At 39.9% G+C, this 20,470-nt stretch overlaps 2 protein-coding genes across 4 annotated transcripts in view; one reads left to right on the top strand and one right to left on the bottom strand.

Annotated features, from left to right (window-relative positions):
• Positions 1 to 288: 288 nt before the first annotated feature.
• On the bottom strand, positions 289 to 7,309 carry Dph3 (Diphthamide biosynthesis 3). The gene is made up of 3 exons (XM_028184733.2): positions 7,095 to 7,309; positions 5,883 to 5,957; positions 289 to 533 (listed from the first exon to the last, which is right to left on the bottom strand). The coding sequence occupies exons 1-3, from the start codon at positions 7,200 to 7,202 to the stop codon at positions 465 to 467; spliced, it is 252 nt and encodes an 83-aa protein (XP_028040534.1). The 5' UTR covers positions 7,203 to 7,309; the 3' UTR covers positions 289 to 464.
• A 1,879-nt stretch (positions 7,310 to 9,188) lies between these two features.
• The window catches only part of Past1 (putative achaete scute target 1), a 32,566-nt gene continuing 21,284 nt past the window's right edge, over positions 9,189 to 20,470 (top strand). Inside the window, exon 1 of one of the 3 annotated variants that reach the window (XM_028184746.2) lies at positions 9,189 to 10,581. In XM_028184746.2, coding sequence (XP_028040547.1) covers positions 9,357 to 10,581 — 1,225 coding nt within the window. In that variant the 5' untranslated portion in view covers positions 9,189 to 9,356. The remainder of the gene's footprint in view (positions 10,582 to 20,470) is intronic. The other 2 variants (XM_089728580.1, XM_089728581.1) reach the window with 2 other exon arrangements.

Genomic DNA, 20,470 nt, shown 5'->3' with positions numbered 1-20,470 from the left:
TACTGAAGTCCATGGGCAACGGTAACCACTCACCATCAGGTGGGCCGTATGCTCGTCTGCCTACAAGAGCAATAAAAATAAAAAATTTGACCTGGGTCATTTACAATTGAATGTTATTCCTCACTTTTTATAATAACTTAAACCACTCCAAAGCTCATTGACACAAGGGACAATGATCAAAGGGGTCTGTATGATGATTTAGTAGGGATTCTGATTCACTACAATGTAAATGATGCTGTCAAATGATCTCTAAAGAATGTGTGATGTATTAAAATAAAAAGCTTAAAATTTATAATCATCATAATCATAATAAAAAAAAATACAAGATTAACAATCTTAACTTTATTAAAATATTTTTGATCACAGATAATGTTAATTGCATCCTAGAACTCTGCTCCTGATGCAGACAACTCATCCTGCTGAGTCTGTTGTAGGCTCATTTACCAAAATTTGGTATTTTCTTTTTATACCTTAACAGTTTCTTTGTCAGTATCATCTCTTACTATTTCTTCAGACTCTGCTTTGAATTTTTCCTAGTAAAAACAAAAGGCAAATGTTATTGGCTAGTAAATGCAGACCATGCTTCCCTAACACTGAATACTTTCGTATGTATTGTTTTGTAATTTGTATTGGTTGAAATTTTCATAACTTTTATAACAGTGATTATCAAACTTATTTCTTTTACCGCCCCCTTTGAAAATCAATAATTTTTCAGCGCCCCCCATTTTTTATACACCCCTAAAACTTTAAAACCACAATTTCATTAATTTAATTAATAAATGTTGTATTAATTTTAGTAAATGTAGTACCACGTAGTACATATATATTTGTAGATGCTATTATTGTTTCTTCAATATATTATATGTCCGTACATTGCTACAGAGCCTGTATTTACAAATTTGCAAAGTAAAAATGAATTCTTCTCATCAATATGTTTGTTTAAATTCAGAATTACCAAAATAAATTGCTAGTTCACTGTACTATTACTATGCTAATTTATTAGAACGAAACTATTTTTGTTGAATATCTTTCTCATTAATATAAGATTCTCATCATAAGATAATTAAAAATTTATATTTCGACTAGTAAATAATACTACTAACAATAATAACTTAGTAAAGTACGAATAAGCTAAACCTGGAAGTCGTAGAGGATTTCATTTATCTGGGCTCCGTCATAGCTAGTAATGGATCCTCCGAAAAGGACCTCAGAAGGCGAATCAGTGTGGCAAAGAGAGCTATGTCCCAAATGGACCGAGTTTGGGTGGCATTTTTCTCTACGGCGCAGAGACTTGGATCCTCAAGAAAGCCGACCGCCAACGTATCGACGCGTTTGAGATGTGGTGCTGGAGGAAAATGCTCGGGATTCGTTGGACAGAACACAGAACCAACGAACCCATTCTTACCGAGCTCAAGATTCCAATGCACCTCCAATGTAGTGTACATGCGCGCGGAGGAGTTTCGAGATCTTTGGACATATCGCCAGAAAGAGAGGTGACAATATGAAAAAGCTGCTGGTGACAGGCAAGGTATGCGGGAGAAGGCACAGAGGCAGAAATCCAATGTGCTGGTTGGACCAAATACGCTCCACTCTCAATACCTCAGTCCACGTTGCTATCCACACAGCCGAGGACAGGCAGGAATGGCGCAAGATGATGCAGGAGAAAGTTATTAAAGGAGGCCACGACCCTCAGCACAGAGGATTATCGACGCAAGAAGGAAGGAAACTACGAAAAATAAATTAATATCATTTCGTATTATAGATAAATATGGGTAATTTTTCATAGAATTTTAGTTTATAATTTAGAACTGGTTCAAATAAAAACCGCCGCCTAAGTCAGCGTTTGTAATAATTAATATCTATACTAATATTATAAAGAGGAAAGATTTGTTTGTTTGTATTCAATAGGCTCCGAAACTACTAAGCTGATTTGAAAAATTGTTTCACTATTTGACATAGGCGAGTGACGATAGACATAGGCTATATTCTTTTTTGAAAAAAATTTGGTATCCTTACTAAAACTCCAATAACCCAAGGTGTAAAAAAATTTTACCTAAAATATTATTTACGTCGCGTGCTCTACGGAAACTATTGATGATAGAATAAAATAATGTACTACGACTTTGTAAAAAACATTATTATTTACAAAAAGTGTCGCGACAGCATAATAATATTTATGCCGCAATAAGTGTTCTTTTATTTAATAAAATGCCCCTGGTAAGACACGGAGTGCCCCCCTACCTTCGCCGACTGGTGGCTTCCTACTTGGAGGACAGATCGGTCACGTGTACTGAGCACGGTGGGATCGTGCACAGGTTCCCGGTCGTGCGCGGTGTTCCACAGGGGTCGGTGCTCGGCCCCCTTTTGTGGAATATCGAATATGACTGGGTACTGAGAGGTGCCCTCCTCCCGGGCCTAAGCCTAATCTGTTACGCAGACGACACGCTGGTCATGTCCCGGGGGGAGTTTTGCTGAGTTTGCTCGTCTTGCCACCGCTGGGGTGGCGCATGTCATCGGCAAAATCAGGAGATTAGGCCTCGACGTGACAGTCAGTAAAACCGAGGCCATGTTCCACAGGCCGCGGAGAGTGCCACCTGTCGATGCCCATATCGTGGTTGGAGGCGTCCGTATCGGGTCGGGGTGCAGTTGAAGTACCTCGACCTCATTCTGGACAGTCGTTGGACCTTCCGTGTTCACTTTCAGAACCTGGTCCCTCGTTTGTTGGGGGTGGCCGGCGTGTTAAGCCGGCTTCTTCCCAACATCGGGGGGCCTGACCAGGTGATGCGCCTTATGCGAGGCGCCCGCGTGGGACCAGTCACTGGCCTTGGGGGTAGCGAAGTTGTTGCAACGGCCGCAACGCACCATCGCGGTTAGGATCATCCGTGGTTATCGCACCATCTCTTTCGAGGCGGCGTGTGTACTGGCTGGGACGCCGCCTTGGGTCCTGGAGGCGGAGGCGCCCGCCGCTGACTATCAGTGGCGGGCTAACCTTCATGCCCGGGGCGTGGCGCGTCCCAGCCCCGGTGTGGTCAGAGCGCGGAGGGCCCAATCTCGGCAGTCCGTGCTGGAGTCATGGTCCAGGCGGCTGGTCGATCCTTCGGCTGGTCGTAGGACCGTCGAATCGATTCGCCGTTCTTGTGAATTGGGTAAATCGTGACAGAGGACGCCTCACTTTCCGGCTCACGCAGGTACTCACTGGGCATGGTTGCTTCGGTGAGTTCCTGCACCGGATCGGAGCCGAGCCGACGGCAGAGTGCCACCATTGTGGTTGCGACTTGGACACGGCAGAGCATACGCTCGTCGCCTGCCCCGCATGGGAGGGGCGGCGGCGTGTCCTCGTCGCAAAAATAGGAAACGACTGTTCTGGCATCGATGCTCGGTGACGACGAGTCGTGAAAGGCGATGCTCGACTTCTGCGAGTGCACCATCTTGCTAAAGGAGGCGGCTTGGCGCGTGAGAGATGCACAGGCCCGCCGCCATCGAGCGGGGTCCAGGAAGGCGAATCTCGCCCAAGCCAATCTGGACCTCTAAGTGTTTCGGATCTCCCTCACATGTCAGCCTGGGGACCGGCGAAGGGGGCCTAAGAAGACGATGTGCAAGCTGATCTGCACACGTTTTACGCATGAGCATCCGGGTGATGAAAGGCCGGCTATCCTTAACCCACGCTGGTTCTGACCCAGCGGGGTATTCCGTAGGATACACTATTCTAACCGGCGCCATCTAGGCGGGCTTCGGACAGCATGCCGACCGAGAGGGCTGGTGGTCGTGGCGCCGACGACCACCAGTCCGGCGTCCCGAGGGGGAGGGTGATGGGAGAGATGTGCTCCGCACTAAACGCTTCACTTTCCCTCCTTTGCCTTTTCATGAGCTCTGTCTCATGCGAGGTTTAGATGCTGGTTGTTGAGCGACAAGAGGTTTAGTCGGTTCGACTCCGACATGCCCCGCCCTCCATCCCTAGTGAAGGGAAATCCGGCGATTTCCTTTTGACAAAAAAAAAAAACGTGTGGCACTCGGGAACTGCGGCGGTATAGCTATTGCATAGCATTTTTTTATCAACTTATGACATTATAATTAGACAATGATAATTTAATATTAAAACAATAATAAAACAAGACCACGCTACATTAAACCTTAATAAAGGCAAAACCTTAACTGTCCCCTTCATACTCATAAGCTAAACCGCGCGAGAGAGAGATGGGCAGACATTTCATGATGCGCATGCAGTGTGACGTCACGCCACGCGCTTATTCACAAACACTACACAAGCGCAACGTGTGAATGTGTTGAACGCGAGCTACATGGTAGGCGGAGTGAGGGATGTTAGGTTTTTTTCGTTACGGAATTTCATGATTCGGTCGCCGCGCTCAAGGCCCGCGATAAAAGCTACGCAATAGCTTAAAAAGGTATGAACTTGTAATAAGATCTCCTTGGCTATACTATTTGTATCTGGCTGGTTTTGGTATCATTAAAAGTTTAAGTTCGAAAGAAGATAATTCCAAATTAAAATTAGGAAGATGTGTGATTTTACTTATTTTTCGTACTGTCAAGATGAGTGAATCTAATGAAGATATTCGATACATTGTAAAATTTTACTACAAAAAAGGTAAAAAAGCAACGCTAGCCGTGAAAAAATATTGCGATGTTTATGGACCCAGTGCAGTGTCTGTGAGAGTAGCACAAATTTGGTTTAAGCGTTTTCAATCCGAAAATTTTGAAGTCAAAGGTGCACGTCGCTCTGGTCGCCCTATTACGGATAAAATCGATGCCATTTTTGAAAAAGTGAGGCAAGATCGGCATATCAGTAGTTGCGACGTAACTGAAGAACTGGGAATTGACCACAAAATAGTTATGGCGCATTTGAAAAAAACTGGGTACAAAAAAAAGTTCACTGAAAGAAACCTAATGAACCATGTACTCATTTGTGATTCTTTATTACGACGTAATGAAACCGAACCATTTTTGAAGAAGCTGATAACTAGTGATGAAAAGTGGATCACGTACGACAAGAACGTACGAGAAAGGTTGTGGTCAAAGGCCGGTTAGGCTTCACAGACTCTGGCAAAACCCGGGTTAACTCGCAACAAGGTGATGCTGTGTGTGTGGTGGGATTGGAAGGGCATTATACATTATGAGCTGTTACCACCAGGCAGGACCATCGATTCTGAACTCTACTGCGAACAACTGATGAGATTAAAGCAAGAAGTTGAGAGAAAGCGGCCGGAATTAATCAACAGAAGGGGTGTGGTTTTTCATCACGATAACGCTAGACCTCACACATCTTTAGCCACTCAGCAAAAATTAAGAGAGCTTGGCTGGGAGGTGTTACCTTGCACCTTCAGATTTCTACCTGTTTCGGTCTCTTCAGAATTCTTTAGGCAGTGTCAGGTTAACATCACGAGAGGACTGCCAAAACCAATTGTCGCGGTAGTTTGATCAGAAGCCCCAAATTTTCTATAGCAATAGGATCATGTCCCTACCTACAAGATCGCAAAAAGTTATCGAACAAAATGGTACCGACATACTTTACTTAAATGCGAATAAACTATATTAAAAAATGTAGTGAATGTTCTTAAAAAATGCGAAGAAACTTTTTCCCCAACCTATTATTATATAGAAATAAAATAGTAAACAATGTTTACAATAAGTGAGCTGTTTAGGCTACTATACTATTTGACATTGGATGGTAATGGGTAAATTAAGTAAATGAAATTACAAATTTTACAGCGCCCCCCTAACCCACATCAACGCCCCCCATTTTTTCCTGGGCCCCTTAACGCCCCCCTCTAGGTTTCAAACGCCCCCCAGGGGGCGTTATCGCCCACTTTGAGAAAGACTGTTTTATAATAATAAATTTAAATTATAGAATTTCGTATTTTGCTTACCAGATCATAAATAACTTTGACAACGAGAGAACAGCTTGGGCATGTCGCTACTTCTTCTCCCGCCATTAATTCCTCCTGTTTTTTCAATACAACAATTATTGTTAATAAACTGATAATATTGTAAATAATATTTGTTGGATCATTGATTTTTGTTCTGTGATTAAGTTTTTTTTATTTTTTTTTTATTGCCTTTGTAGGCAGACGGGCATACGGCCCACCTGATGGTGAGTGGTTACCGTCGCCCATGGACTTCAGCAATGCCAGGGTTAGAGCCAAGCCGCTGCCTACCGCTTAATACTCTCCATAAGCCTCGTTTGAAGAAGGACATGTCATAGCGCTCGGGAAACACCGTGGAGGGGAGCTCATTCCATAGCCGGATGGTACGTGGCAAAAAAGATCTCTGGAAACGCACTGTGGATGACCGCAGTGGCTCCAGGTAGTATGGATGAACTCTACTCCGGTGGCGGGCGGTGCGATGGTAAAAACGAGATGCTGGTATCATCTCGAACAATTCCTCAGAGCACTCCCCATGGAACATACGGTACAAAATACAGAGGGAACCGAAGTCCCTCCGCAGACCCAGAGGCTCCAAACGATCCGAGAGAATGGGATTATCGACAATCCGAACGGCCCTCCTCTGTATGTATGTAAGTATGTTTTTTTTTATTGTTTAGATGGATGGACAAGCTCACGGCCCCCTGATGTTAAGTGGTTAAAGGAGCCCGTAGACACCTACAACGTGCCGTCACCCTCCTAGAGATATGAGTTCCAAGGTCTCAGTATGGTTACAACAACTGCCCCACCCTTCAAACCAAAACGGCAAAAATAGGCAGGGTGGTGGTACCTACCCGTGCGGACTCACAAGAAGTCCTACCACCAGTAATTATTATTGTCGCAAGTTATTGTAATTTGCGGGTTTGGTTTTTATTACACGATGTTATTCCTTCACCGTGGAAGTTAATCGTGAACATTTGTTAAGTACGTATTCATTAGGTAAAATAGTACCCGCCTGCGGGATTCGAACACCGATGCATCGCAAGATACAATACACCAGACGCCTTATCCTTTAGGCTACGACAACTTCTGAAGAAAAATTAAAAATCTTATCAGAAGAATTAAAGATTCGAAATGTGAAATACAAGTAGTATAAAACCAATGGAAACTATTTCTTTGAGAATATCTTTCATGATAAAAATTAAATAAAGTATTCACCTTGCTTATTTGAAATCTGTCACCGCATGGACATGGGTAATAGTACATTTCATCTTCTTCGTCATAATCAAAATCTTCTATTTCTATCTCGTCGTGGAATATAGTCATTCTGGTGTTAATAAAAACGAAATAAAAATAATTTTAGATTCCAGCAAATTCAATTCTGAACGACCTCATGCATCATGCATGTTTCGCCACTGTGTTTGGCAGATTTTGACGTTGACGTTTATTGATAGTAGTAGAGTTGGGACGGCGGAATTTGCATTTGACGTAGAAAAGCTACATAATATCTCAGATATGCAGATAAACATCACGATCGTTGCATTAAGTGAGGATGAGATGACCTTCATACTGAAGCGAATAGAAGCGAATGAAGCGAAGAATGCCAAGCTTGACCTGAAAATCCACCATTCTAAAACGGAACTAATGGTTATAGATATAGCTTCTTCAGCTTCTTCCACAAACCACGGCCCACAGATATGAAAAGGTAAGCCATTTTGTGTATTTTAGAATCTACCAAAGGTCGGAATGGCAAATTTTGTGATGACCAACCTAGAAATAATATGAAAAAATCAAAGAATGTGACCAAGATTTGGCTAGTTCAAAATGTGGTGCTGTAGAATGATGAAACGCATTGGACTGCCATGAATACCGATTAACCAACACTCCAAGAACTCCATGATTTACTGAGATCGAGCACTTAGCTTTTGAGGACATAGCATGCAGTTTCTAAGGCACAATCTGAAAAAGCTTCTCCTTCTTGGCCAAGTGGAGGGAAAAGAGCCAAAGGCAAGACACTAAAGATTTACTTACGCGTGGTAGTGATCCTCAGAGAACGATGAAGAAGAAGTTGTAGATCAGGGGTGAGGCGTATTTATCGGAACAGTCAAACTGAACAGGTTTGTCTATGAAAAAACTTGGAACTGTTGCCTATAGACCGAAACAATTGTTCCAACTATTCCATAATATTCCATATGTTATGTTGTTCCATTCCACAGTAAACAGTCAGAAACGAAACAGTTTGGAACAAGGTATTTTCCTTTTTCACGTACAGAAATAGAAAAATATAGCATATACATATTTTTCCCAAACAGTTTGTAACATGCTCTTTTCTCCTTTCACTTACTATAATAGAAAAAGATAGCAATAACCTTAACATGCATGCACGTTTTGGCAAAAGTAGTTTTAAATATCATTAATATTAACAAATCAAGTTGTCAGTCCTAAGCCTGAGAAAGCATGAAGGATTAATTTCATTTCAAAAAATGTATTAAACCATTTCATATGTTACTGTTCCTTTATGTGGAACATATTCCATTTAAAACATTATTAAACATGGTTTTTTTTCCTACCTAAGCTGAGAGCCTTGAGAGACTATATCAGCGTAACCTTAACTAGTAGGTGAGCTCACGGGGCTTAAACCTGACGAGTTAAACATGTGGCAATACAACAGGCTGTTATATTGGAACAGGCTGCTATTTTGGAACAGGCTACTGGAACTGTTCTTTCACTGGAATAGGAATAGATAGAACAGGTCTCTAATTTCTCCTGTTACAAACTATCCCTGTAGTAGATTTATTTTTCCAATTTAGGTAAAAGTATCATACCATACATCTTTTGCAAAATCTGTTTGAAAATGTTAAGGGGCGAAATGAAATGAAATTTAGGATATTAATCAATTGGGATGGAATGAATCGAATGAAATATCATATCAGTAAAATAGTGTAGATAATAAAACAATACATTAAATTTCGCTCCTTGCGTTCCCACCAAAAAGTCCTAATTGCGTATTTAAAAACTATAAAAATAATAGATAAAAAAAAAACTATATAACAAAGAAATATACTGTATTTTTGTGTTTGTGTTATAGTTACAGATTCAACTAAATTACATTTTATATTAAGTACATTCAGTGGCTTCTTGTTGAAATTTGTTTTGTGTCATTTTGATTAAAGATTTCTATTGTAATTAACAAACGTACACATTAATCTATGCAACACTACATACACGTCACTCGGCACGTTTGGCCTAAAGGTCTGGATACTAGGCCATAAACTCCAAAAAAAAAACACTCGGCACGTCATACGTCATTTGAAGTTTCATTTTCATATCAAATCATTTTTGTAAAGGCTAATATGATGGTGGTGGTCTTTTAAGTCTCTGCGGATTTGTAATAAATCTAATACAAAAGTGGTGCAGTGAGTGTATCAGTGCCTCGTGTTTTTTCAGTTTTTTTTAAAAGGACATCAAAACACGTTCATTATGTTTAGTTGGCTTAAGAAAGAAGGTGAAAAAGCGGAAAATATTGAAAATGTCGTGGAAGGGCTCAAGAGGATTTACAAAACTAAACTGTTGCCTCTTGAGCTGCACTACCAGTTCCACGATTTCCATTCGCCGCAGCTCGAAGATCCAGATTTCGATGCCAAACCCATGATACTTCTCGTCGGACAGTACTCCACCGGTAAAACGACATTTATCAGGTATTTGCTAGAGAGAGATTTTCCGGGCATCCGTATTGGTCCAGAGCCGACTACAGATAGATTTATAGCCGTTATGTTCGACGAAAAAGAGGGCGTAATTCCGGGTAATGCGTTAGTAGTAGATCCGAAAAAACAGTTTCGACCATTGAGTAAATTTGGTAACGCCTTCCTGAACCGATTCCAGTGTTCAACTGTCACGTCGGACGTACTACGCGGGATCTCTATCGTTGACACACCCGGTATCCTATCTGGAGAGAAACAGCGTGTAGATCGCGGGTATGACTTTACTGGAGTATTGGAATGGTTTGCTGAGCGTGTTGACCGAATCATACTTTTGTTCGATGCTCACAAACTTGATATATCAGATGAATTTAGGCGCAGTATAGAGGCATTGAGAGGACATGATGATAAGATCCGAATTGTGCTCAACAAAGCTGATATGATAGATCATCAGCAGTTGATGCGTGTTTATGGAGCTCTGATGTGGTCACTGGGAAAAGTTTTACAAACTCCTGAGGTTGCTAGAGTGTACATTGGCTCATTTTGGGATGAGCCTCTCCGGTACGATGTTAATCGTCGACTTTTTGAAGATGAAGAACAAGATTTATTTAAAGACATGCAGTCTTTGCCAAGGAATGCTGCCCTGCGTAAACTAAACGACCTTATTAAAAGAGCACGACTTGCTAAGGTTCATGCATACATAGTCAATGAGTTAAGGAAAGAGATGCCTTCAATGTTTGGTAAAGATTCAAAAAAGAAAGATCTAATCAAGAATCTTGGTCAGGTTTATGATAAAATACAAAGAGAGCAGCAAATATCACCGGGAGACTTTCCAGATATTAAAAAAATGCAAGAGACCCTGGCCAATCATGACTTCACCAAGTTTCACCCCTTGAAACCCAAGTTGCTAGAAGTAGTGGACCACATGCTGGCAACGGACATTGCACGGCTCATGGATATGATTCCACAGGAGGACATCAACATTGTCAGTGAACCTCTGATAAAGGGTGAGTTGATTGCACTTTTAGTTGTAGCACTCATTATTTTTCATATAATGCAAAGCTCAATTGATATCATAAATTTGTACAGAAGAATGTTTTTTTTTGGGTTTAAAGTTACCACATTGTTAGAAATGAGGTCAAAGTATGTATGACTACTTAGCTTTAGAAGTATCCAGGGCTCTACCTCAGCATGCTTTGAATATCCCAATCCCAGTAAAGGTGGGAATAGTGCATTTTAAGTTAAGACAAAACTATCAGGGCAACTGATGTACTACCAAAGAAATAAATGTTACTAGTCTTCAAAGAAAGAATCGTTCAGCAGATAATTTGTACCATTTAAGTTTTTTGTAAAAAGATTTTTGTGCTGTCTCACTTTGACTACAATTTACCTTAAGTGTTTTCAATGAATTTAATTTTCATTTTATAATCACAATTTTTAAAACAAATAAAATTTGAACAGTCCTGGTGTAACTTATAGTAATGTTATATTAATCAGCAGATGGTGTATGAGACAGTATCTCTTCAAGCCACTTCCAAAACAACCCCATCAAGTCTCCCATATTTTCTCTATTCTTTTTAAAAGTTAATAAGATTATACTTCCTACTAGGCTATTTCTAAGCACCTCATCAGCCACAAGTATGCTTTTATCGCGAGATATTGACCCAAATAATCAGTGTTTATCATTGTGATAAGGAAAACTGGCTAGCTGATATATAAGCTATAGCAGTACTGTAACTGTGGCATTGTAACTGTCTGTGTTATTACTTATACATTATATAATTACCTATGACCTCATCAAGGTTGTGGTCTACTACTAATAACAACTTTTGTTATTGCTTTAACAAATTGTTATTATATACTAACCATTCCATGTATGGATCAAAAATAATTATTATTTGTGGCCTAATAGGTAAGACTGTAAACTCTTATCGAGTGGCCTATGACTGTAGTTCATATTTGACAGGCACGTGCCAATTTCTCTTCAAAATAAGTAGCTACTTGTTCACATATCCATATTTAGCATAATAACACCAGGTAGACCTCAACTATGTAAAGCAATAAAAAGTCATTTAGTTCAATATAATTGAGATTTGACTGTTTGACTGGTTTGACCATTAATATTAGCGAGGGGTGAAAAGGTATTTGTTTTAAGCGATACTTTTTCAACTTTACAGGAGAGCCATTTAAAGTTTAAAATTTGGAAAAAATATTGTAACAAAAAAACTTCTTGGGCTATTTAAATGGAGTACATTGAATTGAACTGTTTTTTTATTTTATTTTATTTTTATTGCTTAGATGAGTGGACTGTTGAACTGTTGATGCTAATATCAAATAAAACATACCGTTAATTACAAAGATAAACGTCACGTATTAAGTGAAATGCTGCTTAAACCAAATACCTTAAACCCCTCGTTATATATTTCATTAATTTACACATGACAAACTTTCATGGCTCTCTCACTCCCAAGGTTTGAGGAAGCATGCCAAAAGTTAGGTTTCGTGTATCTGTGGACATGTCTCAAAAACAATAGATAGATATCGCGATTGTTTGTACGTAATGTGAACTATCTGTCGTCAATTACGGCTCGGCACGAGAACTGTGACTGGCACGGACCACCGTGAGTGCGACGGTCACGTTTGGCTGTTCAGTCAAGTTAATAAAAAGAGCACGCGTTGCGGCAGATCGAGCGAAAGTGTAGCCGAAGCGTTTTTCATTTGCAGACACGTTCCGACTGTCGGTCGCAGTTAAAGCGAACCGAGACTTGATTCAGTGCACGCAGCTTGCATCGTTCTAGAAGCTTCACGAAACTAGACGTTTCTAAACGATGCTCGATATTTCAAAGTCTCATGATTTAAATAACGGTTACGAAATCTAAAATCTAAATCAATTAGATTTTAATAAAAGTAATTGTGTACTACATTTGCTGCGACGGTCGTTACATGTTTGAACAACACACTTCTGCAAAAGCCATTTGCTCGCCACCTGTTGTTCGTTGGTGCGAAGATAAAAACCTTCCCTGGAATACCAACAACAGCTTTAAAACTACATTTTCTTCAAAATACTTTTACAAAGAATACGGGAGTTCATCTATCAGCAAGCTGTTAGCGAACACACAGCTTTGGTTTTCTACTAAACTAGCTGTGCCGGCGACTACGTTGACTCACTAGTCGCTTGGATATCAATTTTTACCCGTCTGATGGAAGAGGGAAATTATCTTAGAACGTTTTTTTTGTTGCTTAGATTGGTGGACGAGCTCACAGCCTACCTGGTGTTAAGTGGTTACTGGAGCCCATAGACATTTACAACGTAAATGCGCCACCCACCTTGAGATATAAGTTCTAAGGTCTCAGTATAGTTATAACGGCTGCCTCACCCTTCAAGCCGAAATGCATTATTACCTACCACCAGTAATTACGCAAATTATAATTTTGCGGGTTTGATTTTTATTACACGATGTTATTCCTTCACCGTGAAAGTCGATTGTGAACATTTGCTAAGTACATTTTCATTAGAAAAAATGGTACCCGCCTGCGGTATTCGAACACCGGTGCATCCCTAGATACGAATACACCGAACATCTTGTCCTTTAGGCCACGACGACGTATTTAGGTCTAATTCTTAGGGTGCCTTTACCGCTAAACCTTATGACAGAACTCGACATTTCTGTCATTAGATTCGTCTAAGTGTTGCGAGTGGTATAAATTATCCACAAAAGAAACTAAAAATAATCTAATAATAATTTAAAAAGTGAAATAAAGTACTTAAAGACACAACCAATCCGACTGCTAGTTACTCGAATTAAGTACCAGTTTTAGGAAATGCAGACGGACATGCAACGAAATACAAAATATTTGAGTGAAATCGAAACTTTACAACTGTAACTATACTGTACGCCGCTGTAACTATACTTGAGACCTTAGAACTTATATCTCAAGGTGGGTGGCGCATTTACGTTGTATAGTCTATGGACTCCAGTAACCACTAACAGTAACACCAGGTGGGCTGTGAACTCGTCAACCCATCTAAGCAATAAAAAAATATATCGTGATGATTGGATTAGGAGTTTTATTTAAACGGCTGTTAAGAAAAGGTAAAAAAAAAATTGGTTGAAATGTATTCAATAACTGTGGCGCCGTGCCGTGCCGTGCGGACATGGCGACGACACGAGCCAGATCTCTTATCGTTTTACTATGGTATACAGATTACATGTTATTATATTTTTACTGCGCTAGGAATACGCCCATTTATTTTTACAACAATAAAGTAAGAACAATAACAATACCAACATAATATGATGTGGCAGTAATAGTAATTGTCATGAGTCCTCAACCAAAATGTCTGTTATTCCTACACCAGAAAATATCATAAACAAACTCTTGTGTAAACTAATTACAACCAGTTTGAAACGATTCCGGTAGAAAGGAATTCTAGTTAAAACTTACTTATTTATACCACCCTATTTAAAGAATTATTTTAGCCTTTTCATGAAAGAGTTTTGTCTTAAGACATCGTAGACGTGACTTGGAGCTGAACTCATAACTAATTTAAACTGTTTGCAACATTGTTTTAAATTATGTAAACATACTGTGATTCTTTATAATTTATTGTCTATTTTGTACGAGATAGTAAATGAGCTCATGGCCTACGTAGTGCCGAGTGGATACCGGAGCCCTTACCATGTTACGGTGAATGTCATCGAGTCTGAGAACTGGACAGATTTAACAGATTGGCAGACGAGTCGTTGACGTCGTTTTACTGATGGTAGGACCTCTTGTGAGTCCGCGCGGGTAGGTACCACCGCCCTGCCTATTTCTGCCGTGAAACAGTAATGCGTTTCGGTTTGAAGGGGAGGGCAGCCGTTGTAACTATACTTGAGACCTTAGAACTTATATCTCAATGTGGGCAATCAAGCAATCAAATCAATGCAAAATCGAGCAATAAATAAATAAAAAAATACTACCAGGTGTATCTGCAACACTACGGGTGGGCTAATGAAATAGATTTTTAAATGAAAAAGTTTCCAATTATTTATGCCCAACTTTCCGTTTAATTTCTTAAAAACATCATGAGTGACCGCGTGAGTAAGTGCTTAGTGGCCGCGGCCACGTGGCGCCCCTCAACCCGACCGACATTGTTCGTGAATTATTAATTACCTTTTAAATGTACAGTGGTAATTGTTTGCACGAATTGTAATTATTTCACCGTCTGCGAATGGTTTGAAAAGGAATGTTTAACTTTATTTGTTATGAACACCGCGTCTTAAGGAGGACTTACTCTTGTAAAGGCTTAACACGAGAAGGAAAGTCGTCTGCTGATGCGCTCCAGTTTATGTCGTAAATTGGTTACGTGTACTTTGCCGTTCGCCGTAATTTATTTATTAAGTAAAAATGTTTACTTTGGATTAGGTACGCATGCGGATACACCCCTATGCAAGTGATAGCCTGATAATACGACACACGAGCTAACAAAAACATTCCAAATTTACAGTCTTAATTTAACGTAACGAATATTTTCATTACGTGAGCTGATGACTCGCGAATTGATAGTCTTGATCACCATAACTAACTGATTAAACTATCGTTGTGGACACTAATATATACACCCAAAGTCCCCCTACCAAAGATTTTTAACAAAAACTCTGACACCGGCCAAGGTCTGGAACCCGACAAACTAGCGAAGACCATTGGCCACTAGAACAATGAATTAGCAAATTTTATCATCATGAGGAGCATCTACATTGCACATCGATTCCAACCGTGCTTAGAGCAAGGAGCGAGTTCATATAAAATTTATGATAAAGGCACAAACGTCCCGTCATGAGCATGGTTTTTTTTTATATTCCTTACATGGGTGGACGAGCTCACAGCCCACCTGGCGTTAAGTGGTTACTGGAGCCCATAGACATCTACAACGTAAATGCGCCACCCACCTTGAGATATAAGTTCTAAGATATCAATTGTGCAGTAAGAGTATTACTGTTTACATATCATGGAAACTGCCGGACGGTTTTGCCAACAGCATATCGTTCCGAAACACCCACAAATAAGCTTCCGGTAAACAAACACGCAGCGAACTAAACGAACGATCATAATAATATGTGTTAGTTAGTATGTTGCACTATCGCTACAGTTTGGACTTAAAATGCGTCATATCTCGGAAATGTTATATTGTGAATAAACCACAGAAATACATCGGTTAGATGCAGAACTTTGGCTGTTTACAGAAAAACAGTACAACTTCGATTTTCACATATTTTATATGAAGTAACAATACTTATTTCGGTGCTCAAGCAAGCGCCGTGATCTTGATGACTGAAGTAGAGACTGCGAGTAGGATGTTAACAGCGGACAAATATATCTACATCCTTTTCGGTTCGTTTATCAGTCTTCCTAGATAAGATATACACAGATCGCTCCGAAAGTTTCAAACAATTCGTAAAATGCTAAACGTATTTTAGCTGATAACAGCAGTACAACAACAGGAAGAATGCCGCAGCAAACCGTAACATATCAAAGTGTATGATGACGTCATTATCTATACATCGCAAATTTGACTAGGTATAAAGAATACAGATCTGCGCCTCCAATGCAATCAATAACAAATGCGAAAAAAATTAGTTCCATTATCTATGGTATTCGATCACGTGAATTAGCAACGAGGCAAGATCTAATTGAATTGTCGACACACTAGTTGATAACATGATAACGCGTTTAGCGAAGCGTACGACACGATTCCCTGATAGCCGCACCTGTAGCGTCGCCTTCACTATCCAATTTATTGTTCTAATCTAATACATTGATTTGTTTTTATAAAATTTAAGCTAATGAGTACCTAATTAAAATGTATTCATGTAAGAATTTGTAAAATATTTTACCGGGCTATGAAAAGTTATACTGTGATTTCTTCAGTTGATGCTCTGTGCCTGTTTCCTCATAACTCTCATGGTGGAATATGGAAAAATAACGTGTCATTCGATTTGATCCGGTTCTTGCGTGTCCACGACTGATAATGTTTCAATAAATCTTGTACATGTAAATATTTTGACGCGTCCTAGACATATTTCTTAACCCTATGACTGCCGTATAGGTCACCGGTGCCCTACGCGGCGCACTGAAGTAATTATGTCGATTTCTGTTACTAACGAGCCTGGATAGCCTATCTTTACCTTCTTTGGTTTCAATGTATGTTTTAGTCTTTTATGTCTCTTAGAAATAGATTAATTCTCAATGTCTTCGGATTCGTTTTTCCCAGAGTCTACTAGACTACTCTACTAGTCGTCGTGGCCTAACGGATAAGACGTCCGGTGCATTCGTGTTGAGCGATGCACCGGTGTTCGAATCCCGCAGGCGGGTACCAATTTTTCAAATGAAATACGTACTCAACAAATGTTCACGATTGACTTCCACGGTGAAGGAATAACATCGTGTAATAAAAATGAAACCCGCAAAATTATAATTTGCGTAATTACTGGTGGTAGGACCTCTTGTGAGTCCGCGCGGGTGGGTACCACCACCCTGCCTATTTCTGCCGTGAAGCAGTAATGCGTTTCGGTTTGAAGGGTGGGGCAGCCGTCGTTACTATACTTGAGACCTTAGAACTTGTATCTCAAGGTGGGTGGCGCATTTACGTTGTGGATGTCTATGGGCTCCAGTAACCACTTAACATCAGGTGGGCTGTGAGCTCGTCCACCCATCTAAGCAATAAAAAAAAAAAAAAAAAAAAGATATTCCGGTGCCTTGGTAAGAAAATTAATGAGAGAAATCGACATAATTACTTCAGTGCGCCGCGTAGGGCACCGGTGACCTACATGGCAGTAAACCTGTTAAGATGTAGCTTTAATTTTCGCAAAATATATATTGTGGTTGAAATGAATCTTTCGAGGCGGTAAAGTGACGCGTGCGGTGCGGTGCGGTTTACAACTTTACAAGTTTGCTTTCACGTTCAGTGATGAGTATAGTTTTACGGTCTGTTTGTGTCTTCGTCTCCGTGCGTCGTTAAGTCACGGCCCAAGGCTGCGCTGTCACATGTTTATTGATTTTATATAATGAGTTGCAGCTGTGAGCTGATGGAACATATGTAGGTACGCAGAAAAGGCCATTTGGAACTAACAATACAATCGTTACCGATTATACGAGTAGAGTACACTGCCAATTGATCAACCGATCTACGAATGTTAAACTCATGTTAAAATACCGCATTGACAAAATAACGCAAGGCGGACATGAATTCTGTCCGAATGATTCTAGTTTAAAAAGTGCTGACTTTGTTCCTCATTACACTATTCTTTAAAATTAATGCACGTCCGGCTAGTCCCACAAATGACGTCATCGTTGTAAGGTTTGTTCGTACTCCAGTACTCAGTAGTAAAGTTATGCAACTTCGAACCAAGAACATGATTAATCAAACAAATCGTTATCTGCTAAGTGTTCGTGACTCTTATCGTAGATTCGTACGTGGAATCTGTTTTGTAACTGGCTCGGTTTGTGCGCTATCATTTCGGGTATTGTATTGAACTGTAAGTACATTATTACTTACACATAGTAACGTAATTACATTATAAAATTTGCGAACATTTTGGACTTTACCAGTGTTTCTGTGGCTATCTGAGAATATTCCAGTTATAAAAGTTACCAGTTGTTTTTAAATTGAGGTAGGTAAAAAAAAACAAAGAATTTTTCGACTTCGGCTCATCACGGCCGGGTGATATTTATCTTGCCGAGTTGGGTACATCGTCTTATCTGCCCGTAGCAAAGTAGTCTGGTGTTTCTGATTCCAAAAAAAATTCTACTACTACTGTGTCTTGACTACATGACAGTTTTACATCGTGATATTCCGTTCTCTGTGTGTGACAACGAAGATTGCGCAAAATTTGCATTGAATATTATACCTAGTGTAAAAAAAAACCTGTAAAATAATTATTTATAACCTCGTAATTTGATAAATATGTTTTATATTACTAATATATTTTTTACATTCAAATATCATATATCACATCACAGATGTTAACCAAAATGTTCAATTTAAAAGATAAGAGATAAAAGATAAAGAAGCTGGTTGTTGCGTGCGTATCCCACAGCCTCTTGAAATTGAAGCCCACATTAAGTTTTTGAAAATGTTTGTTTGTTTAGTTGGTTTTCCGGCTACAATCATCGTCGCTCTGTGTCGACACAGATAGATACACATTTTGAAGTACATAAGTAAAAGTAATCAACAACAAGCATTAAACCAGTACTCGAACAAAATATTATAAGGAAAATAATTTGGGGATTCTATTTTGTTATATAACACATCGTATGAGTAATGAGCAATTCTATGTTTCAATTAAGAACCATAATATTAGTTCTCAATAAAATTAGTTCAATAGTGGACGTCGAGCTTCGGCTCAAGATTCAAGATTGGACCAATTGTCTTTTTATATTTTATTATTCAAGTGATGTCCATGAATGCATAGAGAGAGAGAGAGAGGGAGAGAGAGAGAAAGGTACGAAGTAGGTGTAAATTGGAATAACCGCTAAATGTTACAAATATGCATTATTTTGTGTCGGAATAAGATGATACGATGGTACTCTCAGTGCGGACTTAGAATAGCATTTTCTTTTATTCGCAAGAATGCAGCGTTTAAGGACGAACCGTTCGGGAAACAAAATATTTAAGTGGTCACAGGTAGAGTGTTGAGTGTATCGGCGTAGCTGCTACCTATTAAATCCGAGGTATCCTTTTTTAATGTGGTCAAGGAGGTCAAGACAAAATTTTTTTTTTTTTCTTTTTTTTTTTTTATTGCTTAGATGGGTGGACGAACTCACAGCCCACCTGATGTTAAGTGGTTACTGGAGCCCATAGACATCCACAACGTAAATGCGCCACCCACCTCGAGATATAAGTTCTAAGGTCTCAGTATAGTTACAACGGCTACCCCACCCTTCGAACCGAAACGCATTACTGCTTCACGGCGGAAATAGGCGGGGTGGTGGTACCTACCCGTGTGGACTCCCAATCCCATCTTTGACTCAGAGCGAGCGGTATGTTCTAAATGCAGTTTGGTACTCTTGAGGACACTCTCAGGTGTACAAACAATAACAATAATACTTCGGCAAACATTTGTTCTCTTGCATCATACAGTTAGTGATCATCGGCAGAGCAAAATATAAAGTGAATATTTTTTGCCCGTCTTTATCGACTCAGCATTTACAGTTTCTCCCATTGCACGTTTTCTATCTATATCTGTGCTATGTGTAAATTATCACGTATTCTGACGTGCCTCAACGTTACTGTACGATCAGGGTAAAGATACCATAGATAAGAACGACTTAGTGGAATTCTATGTATATGTTTCTCAATTGGAACGAAATTATAACGTGTATGTTGATTGCGGCGTCAAGGGCACTCTTAGTTTGAAAAAGTACGCTGTTTTGTGGCTAATATTTTTGCGTATATAAATCATGGGTCGAAATTTGTAATCCAGAAATAATTAAATATTGCATTATCCTGGGATAAGGTGTGTGATGTGTTTTCTGATCCACAAACTTGGTCGATCTATAAATTCTTTGGAACATAAATTAACGAACCGCAAGCAAACTCACGTCATTTCGGATCCTCCCGATCCACTAACGGTGCTTTTAGGTACCTCAAGCACCAGTCACCGTTCTCGTCGAACCCGTCGCTTGCGACGAAGGGCTCGACGAGTAAATTAACTCTCAGACACAGCCCACTGAGTTTCTCGCCGGATCTTCTTAGTGGGTCGCGTTTCCGATCCGGTGGTAGATTCTGCGAAGCACGGCTCTTGCTAGGGTTCGTGTTAGCAACGTCGTCAGGTTTGAGCCCCGTGAGCTCACCTACTAGTTAAGGTTCCGCTGAAATAGCCTCTCAAGGCTATCAGCTTAGGTAGGAAAAAA

The sequence above is a fragment of the Bombyx mandarina genome, chromosome 07 (assembly GCF_030267445.1).
Source record: "Bombyx mandarina strain Sakado chromosome 07, ASM3026744v2".
In the NCBI taxonomy this organism is placed as follows: Eukaryota; Metazoa; Arthropoda; class Insecta; order Lepidoptera; family Bombycidae; genus Bombyx; species Bombyx mandarina.
This window is presented reverse-complemented; position numbering and strand designations above follow the sequence as displayed.